Source organism: Polistes canadensis, unplaced genomic scaffold (genome assembly GCF_001313835.1).
Source record: "Polistes canadensis isolate GaletaPanama2010 unplaced genomic scaffold, ASM131383v1 scaffold_148, whole genome shotgun sequence".
Classification (NCBI taxonomy): domain Eukaryota; kingdom Metazoa; phylum Arthropoda; class Insecta; order Hymenoptera; family Vespidae; genus Polistes; species Polistes canadensis.
The window spans coordinates 288,382-301,777 of NW_014569695.1; the positions used below are offsets into that span (position 1 = coordinate 288,382).

A 13,396-nucleotide genomic window follows, 5' to 3' on the forward strand; every position below is an offset into this window, starting at 1 on the left:
AAAACAAATTTGTCGTTAACCATATAGTAGACGACACTTCATGTGGAAAATTAGAGAAGAGAATAAATAAAAAAGTATTCCTCGTGGTAACATCAGATGTCGCGTAAAAACAAAATTAGGTGTTAGGTATACCTCTCTTATGTATTCCTATTCAGAACTATATATATATACATATATATATATAGTTTTATAGAACCCATATATGTTAATACCGAGTTTGAGAGGTGAGTACGTAAAAGCTCTCTGTTATCGAACGATATCGTCGTTTAATTTCAGAGCAAGGCACGCTGACGATAGTACGACGCAGTTCGGGTAAAAGCAAAAGCCTCGGCGGTGGCAGTTTCGAGAGTTCACCGCCATCCCATAATCCTGACAGGTTTTTGTCGAGTCAGTCAGTTGATCTCGACGAGATCCTTGATAATGTTGATCTCACGACAGATTCGCTACCAGCCATCGACACCCCCGACGCCTGCGACAAAGCTGCCCTCAGGTATGGGAATAAATGAAAAAAAAAAAAAAAAAACAAATAAAAAGTTCAAACGATTTTATCACACATAGAAAAATTTGTTTTTCTTTTTCTTTTTTCTTTTCTTTTCCAACGTCTGATAATACTTCCCTCGACACCACGACTATTATATTATTATATTTGTTATATTATATTTTTCTTTTAATCTTCTCTTTTTCTTTCTTTCTTTTTTTTTTTCTGCTACAGGCTTCGATGTCTGTTGAGGCAACTTCAACACGGCGAAATATCGGCCGAATTGCTTCAAAGAAATTTACATTACGCTGCACGCGTACTAGAAGCAGTCTTCATAGACGAGACAAAGTGAGTTACATTTTTTTCATGGATTTATATCATCTATTTATATATATATATTTTTATTTATTTTGTATCTTGCCTAACGAACGATAAAACAACGTTTCTTACGTATATTATCGTCCTATGTGTCTCTTTTGAAATATACAAAAGTTAGTTTGCAGACGCACGAGAGTGTTACACTATTTTACTTACCATCGCGATATTTTAACTATCCGATAGAGGAAAATAGGATTTTTCTATTATTTCAATAAAACATACAAATTCTAACGAATATAATATATATATATATATATATATGCATATACAAAAGTGTGTGTTTGAAAAAAGAAATTTGTTAACAGACAACAGTCGAATCAATTTTGATTGACTCACCGTTTATTGATTTTCATTGTCTCGTGCGCGCGAATCTAAATATGTTGTGTTGTTCTAGAATGACAATAAATAGGACTAACAGTTTAATTAATGTTTTAATATATATAAAAAAAAAAAAAGGGAAGATTTTGTTTATTTTCGCGATGGTTTTCTTTTGGATTATAACTCACGATCCCGACAAAAGGAAATAATGAAGTAGAGAAAGAATTAGAACGAAAGCTCGAGAGATCGATCGATACGCGCGTTCGATTGAAAATGATATTATATTGTTTAGCATCGATCGAATTCATTACAATATGAAAAATTGTTATTAAATATTTCCATGTAGATGTACTAATCGTTAGAAAGAGTTTATAAGAGTGCCTCTTTAGCTCAGTGGTAGAGCACTGGTCTCGTAAACCAGGGGTCGTGAGTTCAATCCTCACAGGAGGCAAAGCGAAATTTTTTCCCTATTCGCTTTTTACTTTTTTCTTATTATTGTTAACGCTAATTTTAATGCTAGAATATTATCAATAATTATTATTCATCGATTATACTTACTACTATTACTATCATTTAAAATTTTCTACACTTTTAAGATTTATTTCTTGTTATTATTTTATATTATATATATGTTACCACCAAAGCAGGAAATCAGTCATTGCTAATAATTCCTCGGCATTCTTATCAATGCAAAGTGCCTTCCGACGAAGTCTGAAAAATAAGACTATATACAGAGTTTCTTGGGACAGGCACACACAGCCATACGCAACCCCTCCCTCCAAAACAAACCATACAAGTAAAAAACATTTCTTTCTAAACCTGTTTATCTTCCGATATTTATACTATATATTTTTTATACTAAAAGTGAATAGATTTTAATGAAACTTATATTAAATTAAAGTACACTCGTTTGTCTACGCGTAGAACACCATATCGTGTTATAAATCAATCTGCAAAGTTTCATAAAATGACAAACAATGCGATGCTGTAAATTGGACATCTTTGCAATTTCTTTGAAAAGTTTCGGCAAATTACTAGCAATGACTGAATGATTTCCTGCTTTGGCGGTAACATATACACACGTCCACACATACCGCATTAGCAGTGGGATACATATAAATACACATAGAATTGATCTACGGGGTTGATGAATTTAAAATGACATAAATGATATAGAAATTGATGAAGAATTTGTTGAACTTTGATCTCATATGAATTCGCGTTCGGCTAATAATTTTTATTAACGCTTTTCCTGTGTATCCGATGTTACACCGTACACACATTTTAAAAACGTGTGCGATATTTGCTCACTCGAAAGCATGTAACATTAAGTTTGAGAACTCGTAGTTTATACCCAAGTAGACACTTAGGCGTATTATACACCCGATTAGAAAAACTGGATCCCATTGTCCCGAGAAAAATGAATTTCAATTGATTAGAAAAGTAAAATGATATTAAATTTCGATGGTACATTCGGATTATTATTATTATTATCTGTTACCCTTATGCCTATTGGATAAACGAAACAAGTAGTTTAATGTTTCCTTCGACATTAATTTATAATATTTTCTAATTTATTGTTATCGAATTTTTTGTTCGGTCATACAAAAGAAAAAAAAAAAAAGAAATGATAAGATAATGGTATAATAAATAATAATGGTGAAAATCTTGAAGATTTCTTACTACAACTGAAGGAGGGTTCTTCCATAAACGCTCTTATACTCTCATGGCTGCTATTACATTTTTTCGATTTCCCGTAAAAGCATTTTCCAGGTTACCTTCGAGGATGGTGAACTTGGCTGCTGCTTCAAAGACTAACCAAATTTTCATCTCATAGTTTATTTTATGTCTCTTTTAAGTCAAAGCAGCGGGAAAAAGTGGTGACTTTTTCGGTATTTTAGAATGCTTTTTCCAACGTGATACGATAATACGGTAAAATGTAACATACGCAGTAGAACAAAAAAAAAAAAAGGAAAAAGAGGGGCTATTGAGAAGGAAAAAAAGAGAAAAAAGCAATAGGATACAAAAAAAAAAAGAAAAAAAAGGGCAGATATAGAAAAAAGAAAGAGAAAAAGTGTAATCTATGACTATTTTATTCTTTTCTATATATGATGAACTAACGAGCACTACCGCAGGGTGAGTTCAGGCGGGAATGAGTGCTCTCGGTCATCACGTAGGGGTGCGGTTCTGACTTCTACATCCCTGGGGGGCAGCATGGACCCGGATGGACCACAGAGCCACGCGGTGGTAACCCAGAAAAGGAAGCTTCGCACCCCTGTGTGGGAAAGGTTGCGAAACATTCACATTTCCTACCCCCCAACAAAAAATAACACGAATCATCATTTCTCTTCACATTCGAAGATACCCTTAAACAACCACCACAACCCCACCCCCACCCCCAGCCCCTAGCCCTTCGATGCCTGTCACTCCTTCGCCGATGTTCGTAGTGGGTTAACGTGACATGCCAGATATCGCAACACAGTGTTCTTGACCATAATGCATTGTATGCTAGAACGCTGCCAATGATCACCATCCCCACCCCATAAGGGTAGAGCGATTGACTCCGCACGTATTTAATCGTTCCTCTAACCTTCTACTACTGTATTTTTAAAACGTCTTTCAATTGATTCTACCTTACTTTCCTTTCCTTTCCATTCCTTTCCTTTCGGATAAAGGAATATTCTGTTTGTAGTATAAATAATTTTGTACGTATCGACGTCATCGCTCTTCCCTTCCTTCCGATCAGTACTGACTTATGACGCGGGATGATAAATACGAAAAAGAAAAAAAAAAACTCAATCTTACCTCACACTCCTTTTACTTTTTTTTCTTTTCTGTTTTTTTTTTTTTGCTACCGTACCTCTAGGGAATACAGATCCCCATGTTAAATAGTCGATTTGGAGTTACCTTTTTTTAAAGCTTAAGGGATAATATGATCGATGGCGATCCTGTAACTTTTTTCTTTTCTTTTTTTTTTTTCTTTTCTAGCGAGAGAGACATCTCTCATTCTCTCTCTCTCTCTCTCTCTCTCTCTTTGCGTAGTTTCACGAATATTAGTTACATCGTTAGGACGTTTATAAAATCACACTTGCAAGATTTCTATCGACACTTTTTGTTTTTTTTCTTTACTTTTGTAAATGCATCGTAATTTTGTATAGAAAAGTATTATATATATATAGATTGGGGTTAAACTTGTTTAGAATAAAAAAGACAAGAAAAAAAAAAAAAGAAACACGCGGTATTATACGGTAGACAAGGATTATTTCATCTAAAAAAAAAAAAGAAAAAAAGGGAAGACGTGTAATAGAATATTTTGAAGTAGTATAAGTATTTCTGAAAAGTTAGAGAATAATACGGGAATCACGGGACACTTAAAACACAGCATGAAGATGTTGATTCCAAGCTGCCTGTACGCCTCTGTACTATTTTCACCCTCTCTATCTATCTATCTATCTATCTATCTATCTATCTATCTATCTGTTACTTTTTAGTTTCTCCCATTTTTTCTTGTATACAATAGATTCTTTTTAGGTGTAATATTCTTCGCGGTTACCGGATATACCTGCCTGCTACAAGTTGCATCGTTTATATATTGTTATATACTATTTACATTTGTATTATGTTTTCTCCTCTAAGTTCCAGAGAGAGAGTGCATGTATATATACACACACACACATAGGGCGTTTTTAAAAGTTATTAACTAATTATTCGTTTGTATGCTTCGAATTATAACGAATTGACGAAAAAGGAATCAAACGGGATCAAACGTTACCCGTAATCGGTCAAATTGTTCAAACGGGGGTGACTCGAAAGTTCGTCGATATTGAAAAAAGAACAAAAGATAAAAAAATAAGAACAATAATAATAATAATAATAATAATAATAATAATAAGTAGGGAAGATGCTGACTTGTTTGGTATTGATGAAATTCATCCGAATTTTTTCGTCACCCCTTATCGCGGTCGAACGGGGACGTTTGTTTGTTTTTTTTTGTTTGTTTTGTTTTTGACAACGGTTAGATCGAATGTAAAAAGAAAAACACCCTCAATGTTACATGTCTTTTCTTTGATGTTTTACATTGTAGAGATGCCGACCATACGGAATCAGCTGGTACTTGTCGACAAGGTGTACGCCGTAGGTTTGTGCAAAAGTTTGACTTCAACCAACAACTACAATATTATCTCACGATTGTTCATCGTTTATCTGTTAAATATTATTAATAATTTTAATCTCCTGTCACACACACGCTATAATATAACACACGAGTATTTTATTTTGCATGACATATTATTATATTATTGTTTCTTCATGACGAATTTACCCAACAGATTTTTATCTTTTCATTGAAATATCATTATTTCAGCTATCATTCACATTTAGAGATGTACGTACGTTGATAATTAGATAATTATGTTTCGTTCTTCTTTTATACGAACTTTAGTACAAAAAAAAAGAAAAACGTTTCAATCAGAAAAATGAAAATGATTTTAACTTTATATTCCTTTTTTTTTTTTTTTTCTAACCACAGTTCGCAATACAATTATTATATTATATATCTTCTACCTATATATATACACATTTAAAAAATTAATACATATATCTAATTATTTACGTACTTAAGTCGTAAATAATTTTAGTCGTAGGTTATAATTTTCATTGGTTGCCTGCATTCCTTGTATAATTATACCACTATACATAGATCGTCGCTGTGAATAATAAACATGTTTTTCAGGATTATCGAAAATATTTTCAATCGTGAACGAATGTAGGTCGACGATCTTTAAAATCGTATAACCAACAGCTGATTGTACTTTTTATAATTTTTGTGTTAAGGGAAATAAATCGTATTGAAAATCAAACATATATATTCGTTTGCGTTGGTAGATAAAATAAATATGCATCTGTTAATCGTCAACATTTTTGATTCGTAGAAATGTTTTCATTAAAATAATGCGTTCGTATACGAAACGTCTCGTATTTATTGTTAGATTCACGTTACTGTTATTTCAAATATACGTAGAGTTGAGTTTTGTATGATTTAATCAAGGGCGGGGGCGGGGGCTTGGTGCGTGATAGAAAAAGAAAAAATAGAAAATGAAAATATATTTTTGTAAAATGCAAATTATTTCGGTAAAATAAAAAAATACAAAAAAAAACAAAAAAAAGAAAAGGGATATAATCGGTAACTCGATTAAAATGGGTTTCTAGTTACACTGTCGTTCTATTTTGATATCACGTAACGTAAATACAAACGTATATATGTATTATATATTTACTTATATACGTGTTTTGCGCTTGCACGAATACCTAAAACGTATTCCTCTCGCGTTGGTTTATTCGTACGATATGTCACCAGACGCGAATTCCCGTCGATTCATTACGCGTACGTTCAGATAGAAGACTACGTTGTAGTACTACGTTGAACAACTTTTCAAAGGGTCGCTTTGATCTAAATTTGATTTAAATCTTAGTCATGGTAACATATATATCTATATATATATATTTTACTAACGTCTCGAAATTCATAATCGTAATCGGGTTCGTATTATATTATATTTTCAACGTTTAACAAAAGTATTTTGAGAAAAATAATTAATTTAGCTTGTTTTATATTTGTTTTTCTTCTACCTTTTTTTTTTTATATAATTGTAAACGAAGGTAGGATTTTTCGAAGCGTGCGCTTTGATATTACATCGATTGGTTCATAGATATATCGAAGATCGTTAATATTAGATTCGTATGATTTTCCTTTAGACGATTGGCAGATGAAGATGACGAACTGTCAGAAGTACAACCGGATGCAGTACCACCCGAAGTTCGAGAATGGTTAGCATCGACATTTACCAGACAGCTTGCTACGACAAGACGGAAGGCAGACGAAAAACCAAAATTTCGATCTGTCGCACATGCCATTAGAGCTGGAATATTTGTTGATCGGATTTATAGGAGAGTAACCAATACCGCTCTTATGCAATTTCCACCGGATGTGGTTAAAGTACTCAAGGTATTTTTTTTTTCTTTTACTCTCTCTCTCTTACACGAATGCATTTATATAATATATTTCTTCTTGATATTAAATATGAAATATTAAAATGTATAAGAGCATAAAAAAATAACGTGAATCTTGACATTATTCAACTTTTCACTTTTTCACGGTTAACATGTATATATATTATTTCTCTAGTAGAGATAATAGGAATGAACCTTGATAAATATTAATTGAGAATGCAACTCGAAGAAATTCTGTTAATTCGCGTTGGTCGTTAATTGCTTGCGCCAACTTTTAGATTGCCGTTATTTTAATTAGACAGATATAGTTCTCGTTAATATATAGTCCCTCAAAGCAAATATTATTAGCAAATAACTTTTCTCTGAATCTTAATGAATCTTAATTCAAGACGTTGGACGACTGGTCTTTCGACGTGTTTTCATTGAGCGAGGCTGCACTCGGAGCTCCTGTTAAATATATAGGCTACGACCTATTGAATCGTTACGGCATGTTACACAAGTTTAAAGTGCCACCTGCGGTTCTGGAATGTTTCTTAGGAAGAATCGAAGAAGGATATTGTAGACATCGGAATCCATATCACAATAATCTTCACGCAGCTGACGTTGCTCAAACAATGCATTACATTTTGTGCCAAACGGGGCTAATGGTGAGTTTATTAGAAATTTTATAACATCTATCATATCTAACGAACTCCTTGTTCGATATTTCGATTCGAATGTTAACACTCTAGGTAAAATAATGATCAATGATTAACAATGAATACCAAAATGGGATTGACAATTAATTTCCTAGTTGAAAGTTAAATAATCTCTTTTAATCTGACGAGTGTTATTACTCTTTGCAGAATTGGCTGACCGATTTAGAAATATTCTCATCTCTCGTAGCGGCTATTATTCACGACTACGAGCACACAGGGACCACAAACAATTTCCACGTAATGTCTGGCAGTGATACGGCGCTTCTTTATAACGACCGAGCTGTGTTAGAAAATCACCATACATCAGCTAGTTTCAGGTGTTATACGAAATTTCAATTTACTTTGAAAAGTTTTCTCACACACGTTTATACGCATAATGATTTGAATTACAAAAATTGTTGGCGGAGGGATAAAGGGAAACGATATACATTGTTTTTATTTTTTTTTTATTTTTTCTATTTTTCAGAATATTAAGAGAAGACGAATGTAATATTTTGCAAAATCTGTCGCGAGAAGAATACAGAGAATTTCGTTCTCTCGTTATCGACATGGTATTGGCGACCGACATGAGTTATCATTTTCAACAGCTGAAAAATATGAAAAATCTTTTAAGCTTGGCAGAACCTAGCGTTGACAAAAGCAAAGCCGTCAGTCTTGTATTACATTGCTGCGATATTTCTCATCCAGCGAAAAGATGGGATCTTCATCATAGGTTAGATTATCACACACACATTTTATTATTTATATCGTAATATTTACTTATCGTAGTATATATATATTTCGCAAATAATCGAAATAATTTCTCTTTTTATTTTTTTTTCTCCGTATGTATAAATAATACAACAACGCCTTTCGCCAATTTTTTGCGTGGCTCTGCAGGTGGACGACGCAGCTGTTGGAAGAGTTTTTTAGGCAAGGGGACAAAGAGAGAGCTCTTGGCTTGCCGTTTTCACCTTTATGCGATCGAAATAATACATTGGTAGCGGAATCTCAAATTGGTTTTATAGAATTTATCGTTGAACCGAGTATGCAAGTGTGCAGCGATATGTTGGAGACAGTTCTTGCACCGTTGAATGTTAAAGAAAGCGTAGATGAGTCTGCTAATGGTAAACTTTTTAATAATTTCGATAATTATATTGTCATTATTATTCATTTGTTTTTATGTGTGTGTGTGTGTAAATGAATTTCAAATAATTCATAGATACGTTTTATTGATATCGTAGGTTCGACGGCTGAAAGTAACAGGTTTAAAATAGGAAAACCATGGATACAATGTTTAGCGGAGAACAAACAAATTTGGAAGGAACAAGCAGTTCGTGGTACGTTATTTATAAATAATTATAACAAAATCAAGAGAAGAGAGAGAAATATATCGAAAAATTGTTCGAACAAATATATCATTTCAATTAAAGGATCGTGATGTCTCCTTTACGAATAAACTTCCATATCTAAAATATAATTTAAATTCTATCTTTGTTTTTTTATTAACCTTTATATAAAAATATTCTCTTTGGGGAGATTCATCGAACGATAATCGAGTCAAGTGCATATACATTCGATCGATATTTATTTACGAGATAGATTTGTTTGAAAATAAATCTATATATATATATATATATATATATATATATATATATATCTTTTCTTCGTTTCAATATGAAATATTAATTTTGTTGAACAATTTCGAGCCATTTTCACGAGTATCCATCCTTTTGATCAAATCACTTTGTGTTCTATCTCATCGTCTTATCTTTTTTGTTGTTCCTTTCCTTTTCTTTTCTTTTCATTTTTTTTTTAAATATAAATACTTTGATCGTTTGTATATTTCTACAGATGCAGAGGCTAGGGCGCAAAAGGAAGCGGAACAAAATTCGAATGAGGAGGGGGAAGGTGGGGAGAACGTTCAAACGACTGCGGAAGAGTGAAACAAAAAAATAATCGAGATGACGATTCAAGCTTGATAAATAAAATAGCGAATATATCTATGTGGGATTTTAGGCTACCAATTGACGAAAGATATATTCTCGTACAAACGAGAAATCGGAAACAAAAAAAAAAAGAGATATACCAAAAAGGAAGGAAATAAGAAAAAATCCAGAAAAGAATAAAAAAAAAATGAAAAAAACTACTACTACTACTACTACTACTACTATTACTACTACTACTACTCGCGTTTAAGCCGAACTTCGTTTTCTCTGTCGTTTTCTCTGAAAACATTTTTTTCCTCGTCTCAACACCTTTGTATTTATGAATAGAAATTACAAAAAAAAAAAAAAAAAAAAAAAAAAAAAAAAAAAAAGAAAAAAAAAACAAGGGTAATGAAATTTCACCGCGAATGCGAAAGTAGATTATTTACTTAGAAGGAAAAAAAAGAAGAAAAATCGTGTATGCTACTTATGTACATGATGATGATGATGATGATGGCTCTCTCTCTCTTTCTCTCTCTTTCTCTTTCTCTTTCTCTTTCTCTCTCTCTTTCTCTCTCTCTCTCTTTCTACGTATAACACAAATACCTCGACGCCAATATTCGTGCAACGACAAATTTCCTAGAAACTTTTGAAAACAAGCAACCTAGAGAAGCCGTCGTTTATTTCAAAGAAACACCTTGTGTTTATTCTGCCAACACAGAAAGAGAATAATCGATTTTGTTTCGGTCCCCATTTCTATGGCAGACCTAAGTTTCGTTTTGCGTTAGGTTTGTTACTTTTTTATTCTCTCTCTCTCTCTCTCTCTCTTTTTATCTATTTCCAAAATCTTGAATATTTTTACGATCACGTTAACACAAAGTTCTAATTATCGTAGCCTAAAACGATAGATGACAAAAAAAACTTTGTTCAAAGTTAGACAGTTATTAATTTTGTTAATAAAATAAAAAAGAAAAGGGAATTATATCGATAAAGGGTTATATAGCCATAGGATGATTGCTAAATTTAATCTTGCATTGTCATTCTATTCTTTTCTATTTTTTTTTTTTTTGTTTGTTTTTATCTAGCGTTAGAAAAAATGCATAGAAAAATGCATGGGATACGTTGTATCTTCGTAGAATGATCGCGAGAACGGAGATTAAATTTTGAAAATGATTCAACCCATCAACGAATCTTAGTACAGAACTGTTTAAATACAATATTCACAATACGCATCGATTAAATTATTACGCATTTTTTTTTAAATTAATAAATTAGAAAATTAAGCGGATAGAAAAGTGTGGAGACCGAACGATATATGAAGGATGGAAAAAAATATAATCAATCGAATTCGAATGAATATTATCGAACATCGCGAGATAAATATCTGGATGGGGGGGGGGCGGGTTTCCTGTATAAATCGCGTTCCGTGCTTTTAGATTTTATTTGATTATTTTCTTCTCCTCTCTTCTCGTAATAGAACACGAACGAGATTCGTATTTAATATCGACGTTATATTCGTGGGGGGGGGGGGGGGGGGGGGGGAGTGGCTGGGATTATTGTAAATATGCTTCAACGAGACGCACATTAAAACTTATTTTTATACTTTCACATTTACCTCGACGAAGAAAGTTAAGAGGGAAAAGTCAAAAAAAAAAGAAAAAAAAAAAACAATCTAACTTACGTAAGTAATACGAGAAAAACGCGTATCATTATTTAGAAAATAATTCAATTAAAAGATATTTATTAAAATTGTTTATAATGTATAATGTATTTTCTTTTTTCGATTATATATCGCACAAACAAGTAGCGAGTACTATTATCTATCCGTTCCATTCGAATAAAACGTCTTTTTCGTTTGAGAAGATGTGAAAATAGAAACGAATAAGAAGGTAAATCCGTCGTACTTTGGAAATGGTCTCCTCTAACGTGAAAACGGATTTATAGGATTTTATGGAGATTTTTTTGCAAGATCAAAGTATATACTTGCATTATTTCTCTCTCTCTCTCTCTATCTTTCTTTGAATCGATAGTCTGATCGAACGGGGTTTGGGGGAGGAGAGAGAAGGCTTATGGGATTTTACGCATAAAGCCTTAACCGATTAGAATCTCGAAAGTATAATAATTAATAGACACAAATAGACACACTTATTTACATATATATATATACATACTCACGTTATAGATACACACAGATATCTATTCGTGAACGCGTCGAGGTAAAGCTTTAAAATCGGTGTATAATTAATGTAAAAGATTATAAAATAATAGTATACAGTTAGTGTTTATTTAAACGTGTGTGTATGTGTGTATGCTATGTCAATGTATATGTCAACAACAACAACAACAACAAGAAAAAATAGAAAAAAGATTATATGTGAATCGGATTGTGAGAGCCAATGTATGTGGTTTATTAAATAGGAACACGTTAACGCGTTAGAGTACTCTGATCATTTAATTTATCCGACAATGATGAACGAATACTCGTTTAAAAAGAAGGATAACAAGTTGTTACGACTAGGTTGCTGCTGTAATCTGCGGTATATCTTTGGCAGCCTAGAAGGAATTTATCATTCAATTATGCAACTCTCTTTAGATCACGTAACAACCGTGCAAGTATTTTTCGCGGTAACGTAACTACTACTATTATTAATACTAATACTATTACCACCTAATCTCGTCATAGATGATATTTAGTTAGAGAACTAATTCTCGGTTCTCCGTGTATATATATATATATATATATATATAAATGTAGACGTTATATATCATTTTATCAAATGTTATAATCGAAAATATCATTCGAGAAACAATGAGAATGAGAGAAAGAGAGTTAGAGATAGGGGGTGAGGAAGGAGTGGGGGGGGGAGGGAGAGAAAAAGAAGGACCAAGATGAAGTTAATAAGAGGTAAACGTATCATCTTTTTACGTACCTGTCGTCGTCGTCGTCGTCGTCGTCGTAGTAGTAATAATAATAATAATAATTAATAATGCACTTACACTCGCGCGGTACCTAACAAATGTTTCAAAATAAATTATCAAATACGTTTCTCAAGTCGTTTACTTAAAGAGATACATACATACATACATACATACATACATACATACATACATACATATATACGAATAAATAAAAAGAAAAAGAAACAAACTGAGAGGAAAATAAAAAGGTGGAAGAGGCTCGTAAGTGGGTGGTGTCGTTTTAGTACTTTAAAACATCTTCGTCGAGTGAGTGCATGGGGTATGCATCTAATATCAATAACAGAGACAAAATATTAATAATAATTTATAATTTATAAACATACGTTATATATATATATATATATATATATATATATATATATCAAACATATCCGTCCTTTATTTATTTATTTTTTTTGCTATTTATTCTATTCGATCGTTATAGTTAGTGTTATTTAACATTTTAACAAGCAGAATGGTACGGATGTGAGGAATATACGTTGCACGTGTATACGTTGATATTCTCTCTCTCTCTCTCTCTCTCTCTCTCTCTCTCTTTCTCTTTCTTTTGAAACTTGGTAACGTATATACTTAGAGTAGTGTAAATAGAGCCTTCTGCGCGTAAACTTATTTATTTTTAATAGCTGGCA

The 13,396-nt window shown here is 32.5% G+C and overlaps 1 protein-coding gene and 1 non-coding gene across 12 annotated transcripts in view; both read left to right on the top strand.

Annotated features, from left to right (window-relative positions):
- LOC106788676 (calcium/calmodulin-dependent 3',5'-cyclic nucleotide phosphodiesterase 1A-like) overlaps positions 1–11,470 on the top strand; it is a 69,822-nt gene extending 58,352 nt beyond the window's left edge. For 8 of the 11 annotated variants that reach the window (XM_014752157.1, XM_014752154.1, XM_014752155.1 and 5 more), the window contains 11 exons: positions 277–490; positions 713–826; positions 3,310–3,462; positions 5,259–5,312; positions 6,929–7,178; positions 7,573–7,830; positions 8,029–8,198; positions 8,348–8,593; positions 8,761–8,987; positions 9,105–9,200; positions 9,715–11,470. In XM_014752157.1, the coding sequence (XP_014607643.1) occupies positions 277–490; positions 713–826; positions 3,310–3,462; positions 5,259–5,312; positions 6,929–7,178; positions 7,573–7,830; positions 8,029–8,198; positions 8,348–8,593; positions 8,761–8,987; positions 9,105–9,200; positions 9,715–9,806 (1,874 nt within the window). In that variant the 3' untranslated portion in view covers positions 9,807–11,470. The remainder of the gene's footprint in view (positions 1–276; positions 491–712; positions 827–3,309; positions 3,463–5,258; positions 5,313–6,928; positions 7,179–7,572; positions 7,831–8,028; positions 8,199–8,347; positions 8,594–8,760; positions 8,988–9,104; positions 9,201–9,714) is intronic. The other 3 variants (XM_014752149.1, XM_014752148.1, XM_014752156.1) reach the window with 3 other exon arrangements.
- On the top strand, positions 1,554–1,625 carry Trnat-cgu. Its single transcript has one exon. It is a non-coding gene; the product is annotated as a tRNA-Thr (tRNA).
- Positions 11,471–13,396: the final 1,926 nt, after the last annotated feature.